Below are 17,406 nucleotides of genomic sequence, written 5' to 3'. Positions count from 1 at the left end.
GAGCCTTATCAACGGGGGGGGGTAACACCTCACCCCCCCATCATTAAAGGTGGAATAGTTTGGTTAGCCCGAGATGCCGGTACGCAAAGCCACTCAGTCTTGGCAGGATTGAGACGAAGCCTGTTTCTCCCCATCCAGACCTGGACCGCCTCCAGGCAACGGGACATCATGGTGAGGGCATCGCTGGGTTGGTTCGGGGTAGAGAAAAAAAGTTGGGTATCATCAGCGTACTGATGATACCCCACCCCGAAACCACGAATGACCTTGCCCAACGGCTTCATATAGATGTTGAACAGGAGGGGCGAGAGAACCGACCCCTGAGGGACTCCACAAGCGAGAGGCCTTGGGGTGGATCTCTGCCCTCCTGTCAACACCGACTGTGAGCGGCCCAGGAGATAGGAGGAGAACCACCAATATTATATAATAATAATATTGTAATGTATTGGGCCTGTTTTACTTGAACTATACCAGTGTCTTGATTGCTGTTTGAGATTGCTTAATCAGGGAGTTGGATAACGGTCGCTGGCTCCTCAGACATGAAGTCTCCAGGACCACCATTGGCTGGCTCTAGGGCGGCAACAGGCTACTTCAAACCTATTGGCCGCCGCCTAGTGGCCAGCAGTATAAATAGCTGCATAGAAGCCTTGGTTAACAGTTCAGTTCCTGCATTCAATAAAGCATGTTCCTTCCTGAACTCTCTCACCTTGTCTCATGCTTGCTGCAAAGTCGTTAGCCACATCTTGGCATCACTGCAAGGGGGCACAGTTTTTGCAAAGTTAGATTTGGCACAGGCCATAGCCGCTGCACAGACTATTTTAATACAGAGAGGGGCTTTTAAAGTAAAGCGCCTCCAATTCGGGGTTCAATGGAGCATAAAGCATTGAAACAACTGCCAAGGATTAATCTAACTTGACTAGAATAAGGAGAGAATGATAAACTGGACATAGGTAGTGGAGGAATCTTGGATAAACATCAAATATTACAATAAAAATATTTGGCACAGGCCATAGCCGCTGCACAGACTATTGTAACACAGAGAGGGGCTTTTAAAGTAAAGAGCCTCCAATTCGGGGTTAGTGTAGCCCCTGGCATTTTTCAAGGTGTTATGGAGCGTACGCTCAAGGGCATTCCGGAGGTCTACCCCTACTTCGACGATGTGCTCATCGCCGGTGAGTCCACTGAGGGGCTTGCAAGGAGTCTCAAGGCTGTCCTTCAACGGTTCCGCGAAGCGGGCCTTAAACTTAAAAAGAAGTGTAGCATAGCGGTCCACTCGACTGAGTTCCTGGGTTTCCGTATTGATGCTGAAGGCATCCACCCTGCCGAGTCCAAGCTGAAGGCCATTCTGGGAGATGAAGTCCACAGCTCTTAAAGTAGCCAAAGCTGGACACTCCTGCTTTATAGGATTACAAATAATTCCCAAACTGTTTTCCCAAGGGAGTTTGCAGTTCCTTTTCCTGAAGAAATCAATTGCTCCAAAGTTTTTACAACAGCTTAAAAATTGGATTTAACTTCTGGTTAACTTGGCAACTTTGTAAAAAGGGACTTTAAAAAAAAACAACACAAAAGATTCAGTTGATTTTACTCGAGTTTGAGGACTTCTTTCCAGCTACTTACATAACAGACGGCTTCTAACCCTGAGGATCAGTCTAACTGAGGTGCCCTGAAAAATAATAAACTAATTCAATCTTTTTAAAAAATCCAATTTTAATCAGTCCGTTTACTGGGAATAGGCAAGGCACCAGATCTCATGGCATTTTGACCAGACAGAGGGCCTAATAACTCTGGAGGTTTCCTTTCTCGTCACGCAACGGAAAAAAATTGTGATCTTTGAAGAAAAATGTTTGTAGCTCGGGGTTAAAATGAGGGGTCCTTGGTGCTCTCTGAGCTTGGCTGTTTTCTTGCAGACTTTTCAAGACCCAACTAGGTAACATCATCAGTGCTAGCAGGCCTTTTTTTCTCATAGAACGCTCAGAATGGAGTTCCGGCACCTTTTTTGGATGGAACCTTGTAGGGTAGGCAAGGCGGGTTGTATGACATGTGTGAGTTCCGGCACCTTTTTCTTTTACAAAAAAAGCACTGAGCGCTAGTAAGGAATGCTGTTTGCTGTCAGTTTACATATTCTGGTGTCTTGCTGCCTCCTCCTCCTCCTCCTCCACAAATCCCACTCCCTTCCAGCCTGATGATGTTACCTAGTTGGGTCATGAAATGCCTGCAAGAAAACCATCAAACCCAGAGAGCACCAAGGACCCCACAGTTGTTGTTGCTGCTCCTCCTCCTCCTCCTCCTCTTCTCCTCCTCCTCCTCCTCCTCCTCCTCCTCTCCACAAATCCCACTCCCTTCCAGCCTGATGATGTTACATAGTTGGGTCATGAAACGTCTTCAAGAAAACCATCAAACCCAGAGAGCACCAAGGACCCCACAGTTGTTGTTGTTGTTGTTGTTGTTGTTGTTGTTGTTGTTGTTCTTCTTCTTCTTCTTCTTCTTCTTCTTCTTCTTCTTCTTCTTCTTCTTCTTCTTCTTCTTCTTCTTCTTCTTCTTCTTCTTCTTCTTCTTCTTCTTCTTCTTCTTCTTCTTCTTCTTCTTCTTCTTCTTCTTCTTCTTCTTCTTCTTTCTTCTCCATCTCCTTCTCCACAAATCCCACTCCCTTCCAGCCTGCTGATGTTACCTAGTTGGGTCATGAAGGAAACTCAATATTTGGATGGGAAATGAAGGGTTGGAAGCTTGGATGGGGAACCCGAGAAGAAGACTGCAAAAAGGGCTTCCCTGCTGTTGCTCAAAATGTCTCTAGAAGAGATTTGAATGAGGACGACGATAGTGAAAAATTCTACTCATTGGGTTCCTCTTCCGGTGTCTTGAAAGGGGGCAGGAGAAGCGGCCTTAAAAGCCTCCTCCTCGTTAGTATAGTGGTAAGTATCCCCGCCTGTCACGCGGGAGACCGGGGTTCGATTCCCCGACGGGGAGATGGCAAGTGTTTTTTTTTAATAATAAAAGCAAATAAATTGGAACGTTAATGAAGCGGCTTTCGAGGCTACCGGAGAAAAACGAATCGTGTGTGTTGTGTGTGTGTGTGTGCGCGCACCCGTTTGCTTTTTCTTTTTTTCCGGGGATGTTTCTTAGATATCCAATATGTGAAAACAAATCAGGTTCCTGAAGGATTTACTCTTAATGTATTTCTTGCTTTGATTGTATAAGTAGATAGTATACTACAACATAACTATACTATCTACTAGTGCTCTCTATATTATATAGTATACTGTACTATGTTAGTGTATATACTGCAACATGGAATGTAGTCAGATAGATATAGATATAAAAATAGATAGATAGATAGATAGATAGATAGATAGATGATAGATAGATAGATAGATAGATAGATAGATAGATAGATAGATAGATAGATAGATAGATAGATAGATAGATAGATAGATAGATAGATAAATGATAGATGATAGAAAAATATAATTAGATGATAGAAGAGATGATAGATTAGATAGATAGATAGATAGATAGATAGATAGATAGATAGATAGATAGATAGATAAATGATAGATGATAGAAAAATATAATTAGATGATAGAAGAGATGATAGATTAGATAGATAGATAGATAGATAGATAGATAGATAGATAGATAGATAGATAGATAGATGATAGAGAGATGATAGATGACAGAAAAATATAATTAGATGATAGAATAGATAGATAGATAGATAGATAGATAGATAGATAGATAGATAGATAGATGATACAATTAGATGATTGATAGACAGATAGATAGTAGATAGAATTAGATGATAGATAATAGAAAAATTAGATGATAGAATAGATGATATAGATATAGATAGACAGATACAATTAGATGATTGATAAACATAGAATTAGATGATAGATAGATGATAATGATAGATACAATTAGATTGATAGACAGATATATAGTAGATAGAATTAGATGATAGATGATAGAAAAATATAATTAGATTATAGAATAGATAGAAGATATAGATACAATTAGATGATTAATAGACAGATATAGAAAGATGATAGATAATGATAGATAGATGATAAATAGCCTTTATTGTCAACACATTTAAAAATGAAATTTAGTTGCTTGTTCTCAAAGTGTACACATACACAACACACAGACATACTATATACAACGTATGTATAGACCTACACCCTTACATATAAGTAACAAATAAATACTTTATTATCTAATATATATATGCTACATACTAGCTATATAATATAGTTATAGCGTGGTATACTAAGTAGAATAGAATAGAATAGAATAGAATAGAATAGAATAGAATAGAATAGAATAGAATAGAATAGAATAGAATAGAATAGAATAATAAAATACAGAATAGAATAGAATTACAGAATAGAACAGAATATTGGAATGGAATGAAAAAGAACAGAACAAAACAGAACAGAACAGAACAGACAACAGTTGGAAGGGACCTTGGAAGTCTTCTATTCCAGCTCCCTCCCCCCCCCCCCGCCCTGCTCAATTTGTAGTTATATTAGTATATAGATTATATTAGTATATTAGTACCCTGGCAAAAGAACAAGCTGATGATTTAAAGGGCCGAAAGGACTGTAGTCTCAAGGCAGCGTTTTACCCTCAGGCCTTTTTCTTTTTTTAAAAAAACAACAACAACAACACCCCAACATTGCTTAGCTTTAACGCTGGTCTACAATCTGACGTATGTGCGAAACCCCATCGTGTCAATGTACTCCGTTTAATGGCCCTTCGTTCCGAAGTAGGGCAGAAGGCTGCCCAAATTCCCTTCCTCTGGCCGCTTAAAACAAGCGGGGACACTGGCTGTCGAGCCAAGGGCGCGAGGAATGCTTTAAACAAAATCATTTTTTTTCCTCACGAGAAAATTTTTCACTTTTAGGAAACGCTTCATACAGACCTCCTCAACACAGATTTGAACAGATAGTTAGAACTGCAGGGGGGCTACCAGCCTGCCTTCCGCTGAGGACCTGTATACTGCACGGGCCAGAAAGAGGGTTGTGAAAATATCTACAGACCCCCTCACCTCCTGGATGTAAACTACCGGTATTTCAACTTCTTCCCTCAAGACAACGCTACAAGGCCTTGAGTACCACAACCACTCACTAGACCAAGGGTAGGCAACCTCGGCTCTTTTATGACTCATGGACTTCAACTCCCAGAATTCCTGAGTCAGCTATGCTATGCTGACTCAGGAATTCTGGGAGTTGAACTCCATGAGTCATAAAAGAGCCGAGGTTGCCTACCCCTGCACTAGACACAAGGACAGTTTTTTTCCCCCCACGCCGTCACTCTGCTTAACAACTAATTCCAACAACCCTGTCAAAATGCTAGTAAAGCTGTATTACTTGGATACTCCTCATCTTTCCTATTACCTATCCTTATCTTATGACTTGCTGTAAATATATCGTGGGTGGGTTGTTTGTTTGTTGTTTGGTTTGGTACCCTAGTATGATTTATGTTGTTTGCTGAGCTAGTACTCTATGACTATCACTAAGTGTTGCACCTTGTGATTGATGATGAAGTGTTGTATTTCACGATTTAGGATGAATGTAACAACAACTTGCACCTAAACATCGGCAAGAGGAAAGAGATGGTGTTAGACTTCCGGAGAAAAAAGGAGGAACCTGCCCCACTTTACATCGGGGAGGACTGTATAGAGAGAGTTTCCTCCTTTAAATTTCTGGGAGTCTACCTCTGCAAAGATCTGACCTGGAAAGTTAACACAACCCAGGTGGCTAGAAAGGCCCAACAGAGGCTTCACTTTCTTAGGGTCTTGCGGAAGAACAGGGTAGAACAACGACTAATGACCCTCTTTTACCGGTCTACTATAGAGAGCGTCCTCTCGTACGGTATTGTGGTTTGGTATGCTGGTCTGACAGCCGCGGACAGGAAAGTATTACAGAGGGTAGTGAGCACAGCACAAGACACTGTGGGCTGTCCCCTGACACCACTGGATGACCTCGCCAGGGCTCGTTGCCTTGGAAGAGTGAGGAAGATTCTCAGGGATGACTCACACCCTGGACGGTATCTCTTTACTCTCCTACCATCGGGTAGGAGATATAGGAGTATAGCCAGCCGTACCAACAGGCTGAAAAACAGCTTTTATCCGTGGGCTGTTAGGCTTTTAAATGGGACATAATCTCTGTGAACCTATGCAGAATTGACTTGGGAGGCCGTTGTGTGGTGTAGTTGGTTCTCATGGTGTGGTGGGATGGAGGGTTTGTTGTCACTGTGTGTTGGGGGGAGAGAGCACAAGGGGGAGGCTCAGCTAATCTCAATGTACACATGTTGTACTTGGACAACAAAGGTTTATTATTATTGTCATGTTGTATATGATCACGATTACCACTATTACTTGTATGTGCACTGGGATCTTATGCACCGAAAGCAAATTCCTTGTGTGTGTCCAGCCACCCTTGGCCAATAAAGAATTCTATTGTACCAAAGCGTTGTGATTCCCTTGAAGCTCTTAGCTTTTACTGAGGATGGGAACCTTGATTTATTGTGGCTAATTGGGCAATTAATTAAAAGACTTAATTGCGGCATATTTGTAATAATGCCGCTTGGGGGGTGTATGCATATACATAGAATGAAGGCTACTGCTAAGCTTGTAAGCCGCCCTGAGTCTTCGGAGAAGGGCGGGATATAAATGGAATTAAAAAAATATATATTTGTCCTTCACCGCGGAGAAATGAACACAACCATCATAAACAATAGGATAATAGGTAATGAGAAGAATCAATAAGAATAAACAAACCAAGTGGCGTCTCTGCAAATCGCCTCCAAGCCCTGCGGGGCGCGGAAAATTTAAAACCTAAGACGCGATTGGCTAAAAGCGACAACCAATCAAAACCAAGGAAGCAATGTATAAATAGCGCGCCACTCGCGGCTGCTCCTCAGTCCTTCGCTTTGCGGCGACTGAGGTGGCGTCTTCCTCTTCTGTCTCTACGCCGAGATGGCTCGTACTAAGCAGACCGCTCGCAAGTCCACCGGCGGGAAGGCGCCCCGCAAGCAGCTGGCCACCAAGGCGGCGCGGAAGAGCGCTCCGGCCACCGGCGGCGTGAAGAAGCCTCACCGCTACCGTCCCGGCACCGTGGCCCTGCGGGAGATCCGCCGCTACCAGAAGTCGACGGAGCTGCTGATCCGCAAGCTGCCCTTCCAGCGGCTGGTGCGCGAGATCGCGCAGGACTTCAAGACCGACCTGCGCTTCCAGAGCTCGGCCGTGATGGCGCTGCAGGAGGCGAGCGAGGCCTACCTGGTGGGGCTCTTCGAGGACACCAACCTGTGCGCCATCCACGCCAAGCGCGTCACCATCATGCCCAAGGACATCCAGCTGGCCCGCCGCATCCGCGGGGAGCGGGCGTAAAAAAAAAAACTGAACAGGCTTGCTTTTCGCTTTGAAAAACGGCTCTTTTAAGAGCCATCAAAATAGTCCCAAAAAGTGCTGGAAACTAATAAGTGAGACGTCGCTTTTGTGTTACTACTTCAGAAGTTCAGGAAGCCATTTTAATGGGGTGGGGAAGTCCTAATCGGCGTAGATTTCTGGAAAATTAGGATTATTTGTTCTCATTGTGGTTTAGAGCCTTGGTGGCGCAGTGGGCTAATGCCTCCTTAAGTTATTGCAGGTTCGAGTCCCACCAGGCTCAAGGTTGACAGCCTTCCATCCTTCCCAGGTAAAATGAGGACCCAGATTGTTGGGGGCAATAAGCTGACTTTGTAATAATGCCGCTTGGGGGTGTGTGTGAAAGCCCTAGTAAGCAGGCAGATACATAGAATGAAGGCTACTGCTAAGCTTGTAAGCCGCCCTGAGTCTTCGGAGAAGGGCGGGATATAAATGGAATTAAAATTAAAGTTGCACCAAAATCAAAGGACCGGCATCACAGTGAATTTAATAAATACACTTTGTGCTCGTTACTACTTCAAAAATTCAGGAAACCATTTTAATGTGGGAGTGGGGAAAAGTTCTTAAAATATATACATTTTTTGACACCTCCCGCTTCTCGTGAGATTTAACTCCACTGTGGACTTCAACACTCCCCAAGATCGCGCTTACTGTGTTCATAAATTTTACTTTTCTTTCCTTGACCAGCTAGAAGTCCTTCAGGAGCTACTTTTTTTTTTGCTCAACTGTTTTAATAAAAGCTTAACTTATTGCAAGCTGCCTAAAATTGCTCTTGGGCTCAAAGATGGAGAGCGCCATCAATACCTCGGATTAAAAAAAAACCGCCCTTAAAGCGACCTCGCACTTTTCCAGGAACAGGTGAGCGGCTCTTAAAAGAGCCTTTGGGGTTGCGGGTAGTCTTCCCTGCGGTCCACGCCAAGCTGCCCCCCTACTTGGAGCTGGTGTACTTGGTGACGGCCTTGGTGCCCTCGGAGACGGCGTGCTTGGCCAGCTCGCCCGGCAGCAGGAGGCGCACGGCCGTCTGGATCTCGCGGGAGGTGATGGTGGAGCGCTTGTTGTAGTGAGCCAGGCGGGAAGCCTCGGCCGCGATGCGCTCGAAGATGTCGTTAACGAAGGAGTTCATGATGCTCATGGCCTTGGAGGAGATGCCGGTGTCCGGGTGGACCTGCTTCAGCACCTTGTAGACGTAGATGGAGTAGCTCTCCTTGCGGCTCTTCCGACGCTTCTTGTCGCCCTTCTTCTGCGTCTTGGTGATGGCCTTTTTGGAGCCCTTTTTGGGCACCGGCGCGGACTTCGCGGGCTCGGGCATTTTGAGATGTACTCTAACCAGCTGGGATTCCGCACTAACGGCTGCGAGTCCTGTTAAGCCAGTATTTATAAGCGCTTTTATGCAAATGAAGACACGGCTTTGTCTTCTTGACTATTGGCTGTGGGAGGAATGGGCCGCGCGAGGGTTTTTTTTTTCCCAGAAGGCTGGAGTTCTATTGGCCAAGAAACAGACATCTCTATTCGCTGGGCTAAGAGAGTCGCCCTTCCATTGGTTAGTGGGAATTTAAAATGGCTAGCCAATGAATGCTGCCAGTTTCAAATCCAGCAAACAGGATTAATAGAAAAAACGCAGCCGCTAGGTGAAATCGCCAGAAATAGGAGCTAGAATTTTTTTTGTCAGCCAATGGCAAATTAATAACAATAAAGTTGGAAGGGACCTTGGAGGTCATCTAGTCCAACCCCCTGCTCAGGCAGGAAACCCTATACCATTTCAAGCAAACGGCTGTCCAGTCTCTTCTTAAAAACCTCCAGTGTTGGAGCATTGACAGCTTCTGGAGGCAGGTGGTTTCCCTGATTAATTGTTGTAAACTGACATGAAATTTCTGACAGAAAGTTAGAAAGACAGTTAGAAAGAGAATTTATGGTTGAAGTTATCTCAAAGTTGCTTTTTCAAAAGGCAACTGAACTGGTTTTTATTCCCCGGAGGGAAAAGAAAAGAATTAGTCCAGGTGCCTTTTTGAAAAAGGACCTTTCAGACAACTATTTATTTATTTATTTTATTACATTTATATACCGCCCTTTCCCGAAGGACTCAGGGCGGTTTACAGGGTAATTAAAAACCAAAAATACAAAAGTTAAAAACCAAGTTTAAAAAAGATTAAATTTATCCCTGTATAAATAAAACCCCAGTTAAAATAAGATTAATCCTCAGCCTGGGCCGGAGAGCTGAAAGAGCCAGGTCTTCAGGCCCCGGCGGAATGAACGGAGGTCGGGGGCAGTCCTCAGCTCCACTGGCAGCTGGTTCCAAAGGGCAGGCGCCCCCACTGAGAAGGCCCTCCCCCTGGGTGTTACCCGCGGGCAATCTTTAACCGGCGGCACCCTGAGAAGACCCTCCCTGTGGGAGCGCACTGGACGAAGGGAACTTGATGCCGGCAGCAGGTGTTCCCTCAGATATCCCGGACCCAAGCCATGTAGGGCTTTATAGGTCATCACCAGCAACTATGACCTGGATGACTGAGAATCTCCATCGGCGTGTTTGAGGCTAAGCTATGTTTATCCTATTTTAAAGTGTTGATTCAGTCACCTTTTTTCTTTGTCCGTTGTTTTGCTGAATTTCCTTCGACTTGATCCTTACCTATTCATAGATAAATGGATAAATGGATTACCCTCAAGGTCATCTAGCAGCACATAGGAAGTGTGCCTTCTCCTTGGCTTCCTCCTGAGGTCAAGCATGCCTCATCCTCCCTGCTGTCTCCAGAAGCATAAGGGTAGGATGAGGCTGGACCACAGCAGGAAAGGGAGAACAAACAGAATTCATTTAACCAACGTAAAGGTGCTTAAAGCTTTGGCCAGAAGAATTGGGAACAAGAAAGCGACATCTGTAGCCTTGGATGCCGAAATGTCAAAACGCATTGAGGGCAGGGGGAGTTATCTGGGTGTTTAGTTACTCAGAGAGTTTCACAGTCAAGAAATCAACAGGCACATAATTATCAGCAACGTGTACACACAAAGAGACAGACCAAAAAGCCAACAAGGAATCAAAAATACCAAAACACCAGCTCAATCAACATCCAGATGAGCAGAGATTTAACACCAGCCTTAACACTAGACCAGGGCTAGGCCACCTTGGCTCTTTTATGACTCATGGACCTCAACTCCCAGAATTCCTGAGCCAGTCTATGCTTCAGAAAAACTCAGCTATGCTGGCTCAGGAATTCTGGGAGTTGCCTACCCCCTGCACTAGACCAACAGTCAAGCAGTGAACAATAGCTGGATCAAGGAACAACCATCTCAGAAAAACAAACAACAAACAGTAAACAGCAGCCCAATCAAGAACACTCCCATCAACACTGACAAGGCAGGTCACTCCACTCTCGCATTTACGATGTTAGATGTTACCGAGTTGGGTCATGAAACATCTGCGAGAAAAAAAATCAAGTTCTGAGAATACCAAGGACCCCCCAGGCCGCCTCCTCCTCCTCATCATCATCATCATCTCCCTTCCAGCACTGATGATGTTCCCTAGTTGGGTCATGAAATGTCTGCAAGAAAACAAGCCAGCTCAGAGATCACCAAGGACCCCACAGTCATCGTCCTCTTCCTCCTCCTCCTCCTCCCAGAACCCCCTCCCTACTAGCACTGATGATGGGTCATGAAATCTTTGCAAGAAAACTACGCAACTCAGAGAGCACCAAGGACCCCTCAGTTCTCTTTCTTTCTTTCTTTCTTTCTTTCTTTCTTTCTTTCTTTCTTTCTTTCTTTCTTTCTTTCTTTCTTTCTTTCTTTCTTTCTTTCTTTCTTCCTTCCTTCCTTCCTTCCTTCCTTCCTTCCTTCCTTCCTTCCTTCCTTTCAAGCTCCCTTCGTCCTGTGCGCTCCCACAGGGTCTTCTCAGGGTGCTGCCGGTCAAAGAATGCCGGCAGATGACACCCAGGGGGAGGGCCTTCTCTGTGGGGGCGCCTGCCCTCTGGAACCAGCTGCCTGTGGAGCTTAGGACTGCCCCCGACCTTCTATCATTCCGCCGAGACCTGAAGACCTGGCTCTTCGAGCTTTCCGGCTCAGGCTGAGTTTTAATTGGGGTTTTAACTGGAGTTTTACATGTTGCAGGGACTTAGTTTAATCTTTTTAAATTGGTCTTAATTTTTGTATCAATGTTTTATATACCCTGTAAACCGCCCTGAGTCCTTCGGGAAAGGGCGGTATATAAATTTAATAAAATTCAAAATTCAAAATTCAAATTCAAATTCTTTCTTTCTTTCTTTCTTTCTTTCTTTCTTTCTTTCTTTCTTTCTTTCTTTCTTTCTTTCTTTCTTTCTTTCTTTCTTTCGTTCTTTCTTCCTCTTCCTCCTGCCCCCTTCTAGTGCTGATGATGTTATTTAGTTGGGTCATGAAAGGTCTGCAGGAAAGCAACCAAGCTCAGAGACCACAAAGGACCCCACAATTAAGAAATTCTTTTCTGCTGGATGAAGCCACTCTAAAGACACCTCAAGGGCACCTCAAGCAATCGGGCTGCAGCTCTTGGAAAAAAGAAGTCAGGAAAAATTCTCAAGAGGTCCACCTTATTGCAAAGGCCTTAGATCTCTCTCCTTAGGTCTGCTAAACCAGGACCAGCATTTTCTTGAGAAGCAGACACGGATGGGATGGATTATGTTGTGATTTTTTTAAAAAAAAAAGAAAAAAAATCCGTAAGCTGCCTTTCGTTAAGTTGGGTGGCTATTTAATCTTTTTCAAATTAATAAATATTCCTAGAAGATTCCTCCGTGAGGAATCAAAATTCAACTCCGAGGGTGGTTGGAAAACAAAACAAGTTTTTATTTATTTATTTATTTATTTATTTATTTATTTATGGGATTTATATGCCGCCCTATCTCCCGAAGGACTCAGGGCGGCTAACAATAAAAAACAATACAAAAATTAAAAAAGAATTAAATAACAGCCCCAGCTTTTGCAAAAGCTGGTGGAACTCTCGGTGATGGCAAATCCCAGAGTACCACACCTGAATCAGGTTTTTGCATAGGTTTTTATACCCTGTCCCCCCCCCCATCACACCACATCCTTCCAAAGTGAGCCCAGTTGACAGGCCCATGCTTTTCAAGCACCTAGCAACCATTACAATTACCAGACCCTCCAATTATTAGATCAAAAGGGCCCCTTTCGTTCCTTCCTTATCTTCACTCCCTTTCCTATGGCATGATTTGTAACACCCTGCTCACACGGGGTTATCTAGCCTTATCTACAAGGCGAATTGACCCCCCCACGCCCTGCCTCCAAAAGAATTCCCACACTCTTTAGTTTGGCCAAGGAGCAAAAGCAAGAGTGCCTTATAGGTGTCCAGGTGGACTAGCACACATTGTCCTGCATTTAGCAAAATTTGCCTTTTTTAATTAATTTCCCCCCCCCCTGCCGCCCGGGATCAAAAGCAAAACGTCTGGAGATGCCGGGGATCGAACCCGGGGCCTCATACATGCAAAGCATGCGCTCTACCACTGAGCTACATCCCCTCCCCGTCGCAAGCCTGTCGAATAGACGTAGAAGAGGCGCTCGTTCCCGACGACCCAGAAAACAAAGCGGGAAATTAAAATCGTCTCTTGAATTTACCCACAAAACGGGGCTGGAGGGGCCTTGGAAGCCTCCTAAGTCCAACCCCCTGCTCACGTAGACTATATATATATATATATATATATATATATATATATATATATATATATATATATATATATATATATATAAGCATAACCGCTAAGTTTTATTGGCCATTTGAAACATTTCATTGGCTCCCTTTTTGGAAATTCGCGGGGAAGCTCTTGATCAACCCACGCGCGGAAACTGGACGTATCCTTTCTAAATGCAAGGCCCTAACACAGGAGTCTTCAAACTTGTCCCTTTTACGACTTGTGGACTTCAACTCCCAGAATTCCTCAGCCAGCTTTGCTGGCTGAGTAATTCTGGGAGTTGAAGTCCACAAGTCGTAAAAGGGACAAGTTTTGGAAGACCCCTGGTTAACATCTCGCTCCCGAGTCTTGCGCCTTTGCAACGGACGCAGCTCTTTTCCGGAAATGTTGAGCGGCCCTGAAAAGGGCCTTTTCCGCATTCTCTCTTCCCGCTCGTGCCCAGATCCGATCTCCACGCTAGCCGCCGAAGCCGTAGAGAGTCCGGCCTTGGCGCTTCAGGGCGTAGACCACATCCATAGCCGTGACCGTCTTCCTCTTGGCGTGCTCGGTGTAAGTCACCGCGTCGCGGATCACGTTCTCCAGGAAGACTTTCAGGACGCCCCGCGTTTCCTCGTAGATGAGCCCCGAAATCCGCTTCACGCCCCCGCGCCGGGCCAGTCGGCGAATGGCGGGCTTCGTAATGCCTTGGATGTTATCCCGGAGGACTTTCCTGTGTCTCTTGGCGCCTCCTTTGCCTAAGCCTTTCCCGCCTTTGCCTCGCCCGGACATTCTTCCCGTTGACAGAAAACAGCCGATGTGGCGAAGCCGGGCGGGAAAAGGGCAGATATACCAGAGAATCGGACCAGAGGGAAAACTAAGCAGACACCTCTTCCCGCCTTTTCTACGGCGCCCGTAAAAATCTCCTCACGACAATTGAAATGCGGCTTAAAAAGAAGTGAAGGGCGTGGCCGTTCGAGTATTAAAAGAGAACTCGATCCTTTTCTAATCAGCGTAGATTTCTGGAAAATTAGGATTATTTGTTCTCATTGGGGTTTATAAACCGTAGCTGGCTGAGAAGTTGCACCAAAATCAAAGGACCGGCGTCACAGTGAATTAATAAATAGAAAGCATTTGCAATTTATATTATATCCTTTATTAAGGCCACTGAAAATTTCCTAAGGGACAAAGAATGGAATATTCGCTCAGTTCTTAGGTCAGTTCTTGGCCAGTGCAAAAGCAATTTGCCACTAATTTCTGAGATGTTTTTACAGTGTTGCCTGAAAGCCTGCATCTCCTAGTGGTCTCCTATCCCTCTACTAAGCAAGTCTGATTTCCTTAGCTGTTCAAGCTCATATTATTGCCTCATAACTCAAGTGTCCCAAATTTGGAATGGAACTGAATTTGAGAGACACTTTTACATTTGCAAAGGGGTTTGTTTTGCCTACCTGGAAATACAAACTAGCAAAGCAAAAAGCATTTATTAAGGGGAAATCAAGACTTTTTATAAAACAAATGACACATTTGTGCATGCAATATGTCAGAAAGCAAATGATTAATAAGACATTGATTACATGTCAGTTTTGGACAAATAGAAAACATGGGTTTTAGATAGCATTCCACAAGGGGCAAATTTATGGGTTATGTTACACTTCCCCAGGCAGGTTTGAATCTTTCTTAAAACTTGCAAGGATATTCAAAGACTTTCAGAATAGGCTCTATAGTTTGGTGCTGAAAAAGAGAAGAATGAAGGCTATTGCTAAGCACATTGGTTTGTGCTTAAATTGTAAGCCGCCCTGAGTCTTTGGAGAAGGGCGGGATATAAATGGGATTAAAATAAATAAATAAAATACTAAAAGTAATGGCCTTGACAAAAAAAGTACATGTTTTTCTCCAGTTAGAAATGAGGCTTCGGCTCCCACATTAAAATGCAACTTTTCACTTTTTAAAATGTCAGTAACCAAGCATAAAATTCCAAACAATATAGTATGACAAAACATCACAAAAAAGTCTGAATTTACACAACCGTCTTAGCAAGGTGACACAGTGGTTACCCCACTCATGACTTTTGCGTATTCGTTCAAAAAAGCTACACTTGTTTCTAATGCTTTTATATTTGTTTTTATACTATATTAAAAACATATTAAGTCACCCAGAGTTGCCTTGGATATTACAATAGGCGGCATATAAATTTAATAGTTTTCCCCCTGTGTATTTGAAGGCCAGATGCTCATTGTGGGATTAAAAAAAAGTAAATTCTACTGCTATCACAGCTCATATTGCCATAGAGTGTATTACATTAAAAACTGTTTTTTTAAATTATATTTATTTAATTTAATTTAATTTAATTTAATAATATTTATATACCGCCCTTCTCCCTGAGGACTCAGGGCGGTTCACAGGGCAGAATAAAATACCAAATACAAACATTAAAAAGAGATTAAATGATTGCCCAAGTTAAAACAATAGGAATACAATTCTAAAAACCCCAAGATAAAATTAAGACACCAAAAATAAAACAACCCCAACCAATCCCCATCAGGCTAGGCCGGCTTGTACAAACAAAAACGTCTTGAGATCGCGACGAAAGGAGCGAAGATCGGGCGCCATCCGGAGCTCTACCGGTAGCTGATTCCACAGCTCCGGAGCGCCCACAGAGAAGGATCTCCCCCTGGAAGATCCTGTACCTCACAGGAAAAAGAGGCTTTAACTGGATTCAAGTCTTCTGCAAACACTGCTAAATATACAGCTTGTCCTTTTCATGTAATATACTCAAAAATGGTTCAAAAACAGATAAAATCCACAAGTGCAATCAATGGAAGAATGGATGGGAAAGCAGATGGGAGCTAGCAAATGGCCAAATTGACTGTTTTAAATTTTTTTATTTATGTATGTATGCATGTATGTGACTTATATGCCGCCCTATCTCCCGAAGGACTCAGGGTGGCTAACAATAAAAGCAACAATACAAAAGTTAAAAGAAATTAAATAAACAGCCCCAAAATAAATTAACAATTAAAAATTAAATAGAGGGGTATATAATTATATATAGCTTTGTTTCTACTCCAAGACTTTGTACTCCAAGAGGAAAAACAATGAAATGCTGATTTGGGGATTTACTGGTTGTTATAGAAATGGCTAGTATATACCAAGCATATAAAAGTAAAAAAGTTGAGGCTATTTTATTTTACTGCACTGAAAAAGTTGGAAGTGAATTTTTCCCTCTCCTCTTTTCCTTCCCATTCACGTGCATTCATTTTCACAATAAAATTCCCAGTTCAAGATAAGCGATTCAAAAATGGAGGCCTTGGAAAACAATCCAACTCACAATGCTCGTTTTTTTAAAACGAACAGCCAGTAACATGTTTGGAAAAAAAATAACAAAATTAAATACAGGTTCATAAATTTTACTTCTTTCCTTTACCAACTAGAAATCCTTCAGGAGCTACTTTTTTGCTCAACTGTTTTAATAAAAGCTTAAAACTTATTGCAAGCTGCCTAAAATTGCTCTTGGGCTCAAAGATGGAGTGCGCCATCAATAACTCGGATAAAAAAAAACCGCCCTTAAAGCGACCTCGCCCTTTTCCAGGAACAGGTGAGCGGCTCTTAAAAGAGCCTTTGGGGTTGCGGGTAGTCTTCCCTGCGGTCCACGCCAAGCTGGCCCCCTACTTGGAGCTGGTGTACTTGGTGACGGCCTTGGTGCCCTCGGAGACGGCGTGCTTGGCCAGCTCGCCCGGCAGCAGGAGGCGCACGGCCGTCTGGATCTCGCGGGAGGTGATGGTGGAGCGCTTGTTGTAGTGAGCCAGGCGGGAGGCCTCGGCCGCGATGCGCTCGAAGATGTCGTTGACGAAGGAGTTCATGATGCTCATGGCCTTGGAGGAGATGCCGGTGTCGGGATGGACCTGCTTCAGCACCTTGTAGACGTAGATGGAGTAGCTCTCCTTGCGGCTCTTCCTACGCTTCTTGTCGCCCTTCTTCTGCGTCTTGGTGATGGCCTTTTTGGAGCCCTTTTTGGGCACCGGCGCGGACTTCGCGGGGTCTGGCATTTTCGCTCTTTCTCCTACGCCAACAGAGAACGAACTGACGAGCTCCGTCGTCCCGCTGCCTTTTATAGCAGCCGTATGCTGATGAGGGGGCTCCAAGCGTCAAGCTGCCGTTGGTCCGTACAATTTGGGCGGGAAAGTGGAGCGCCAATCAGAAAGGTCGAGGCGTTCGTTCGCTTATGATTGGATAAGGAAAGGCGGCCGGTTGGGTTTGAACCGTGCCTGGAGTTGTTTTCTGATTGGTTCGGTGAGGCTCCTCTCCCATTGGTCTGTTTTGAAGCCGAAATTGCTCGACGCGAAGGGAATC

General features: G+C 44.1%; 4 protein-coding genes across 4 annotated transcripts; 1 reads left to right on the top strand and 3 right to left on the bottom strand.

Annotated features, from left to right (window-relative positions):
• The first annotated feature begins 6,957 nt into the window (after window positions 1-6,957).
• Window positions 6,958-7,549, top strand: LOC308676009 (histone H3.2). Its single transcript, XM_081341705.1, has one exon. It carries the CDS (start codon window positions 6,977-6,979, stop codon window positions 7,385-7,387), a length of 411 nt encoding a protein of 136 aa, XP_081197831.1. The 5' UTR covers window positions 6,958-6,976; the 3' UTR covers window positions 7,388-7,549.
• A 534-nt stretch (window positions 7,550-8,083) lies between these two features.
• Window positions 8,084-8,732, bottom strand: LOC308675993 (histone H2B 5-like; the record flags this gene model as incomplete). Its single annotated transcript, XM_081341684.1, has 1 exon — window positions 8,084-8,732. One exon carries the CDS (start codon window positions 8,730-8,732, stop codon window positions 8,352-8,354), a length of 381 nt encoding a protein of 126 aa, XP_081197810.1. The 3' UTR covers window positions 8,084-8,351.
• Window positions 8,733-13,422: 4,690 nt separating this feature from the next.
• Window positions 13,423-13,848, bottom strand: LOC308676862 (histone H4; the record flags this gene model as incomplete). Its single annotated transcript, XM_081342899.1, has 1 exon — window positions 13,423-13,848. The coding sequence occupies one exon, from the start codon at window positions 13,846-13,848 to the stop codon at window positions 13,537-13,539; it is 312 nt and encodes a 103-aa protein (XP_081199025.1). The 3' UTR covers window positions 13,423-13,536.
• Window positions 13,849-16,173: 2,325 nt separating this feature from the next.
• LOC308676738 (histone H2B 5-like) lies at window positions 16,174-17,119 on the bottom strand. The gene has a single exon (XM_081342755.1). It carries the CDS (start codon window positions 17,100-17,102, stop codon window positions 16,722-16,724), a length of 381 nt encoding a protein of 126 aa, XP_081198881.1. The 5' UTR covers window positions 17,103-17,119; the 3' UTR covers window positions 16,174-16,721.
• Between the last annotated feature and the right edge of the window lie 287 nt (window positions 17,120-17,406).

This window comes from Vipera berus (assembly GCF_964194415.1).
Source record: "Vipera berus genome assembly, chromosome: W".
In the NCBI taxonomy this organism is placed as follows: domain Eukaryota; kingdom Metazoa; phylum Chordata; class Lepidosauria; order Squamata; family Viperidae; genus Vipera; species Vipera berus.
The sequence above is the reverse complement of the archived record's forward strand: the minus strand, read 5'-3'. Positions and strand labels throughout refer to the sequence as shown.

Excerpts from the sequence above, each read along its gene's own strand:
- LOC308676009 (XM_081341705.1), top strand. The coding sequence starts at position 6,977 with ATGGCTCGTACTAAGCAGACCGCTCGCAAGTCCACCGGCGGGAAGGCG.
- LOC308676738 (XM_081342755.1), bottom strand. The coding sequence starts at position 17,102 with ATGCCAGACCCCGCGAAGTCCGCGCCGGTGCCCAAAAAGGGCTCCAAA.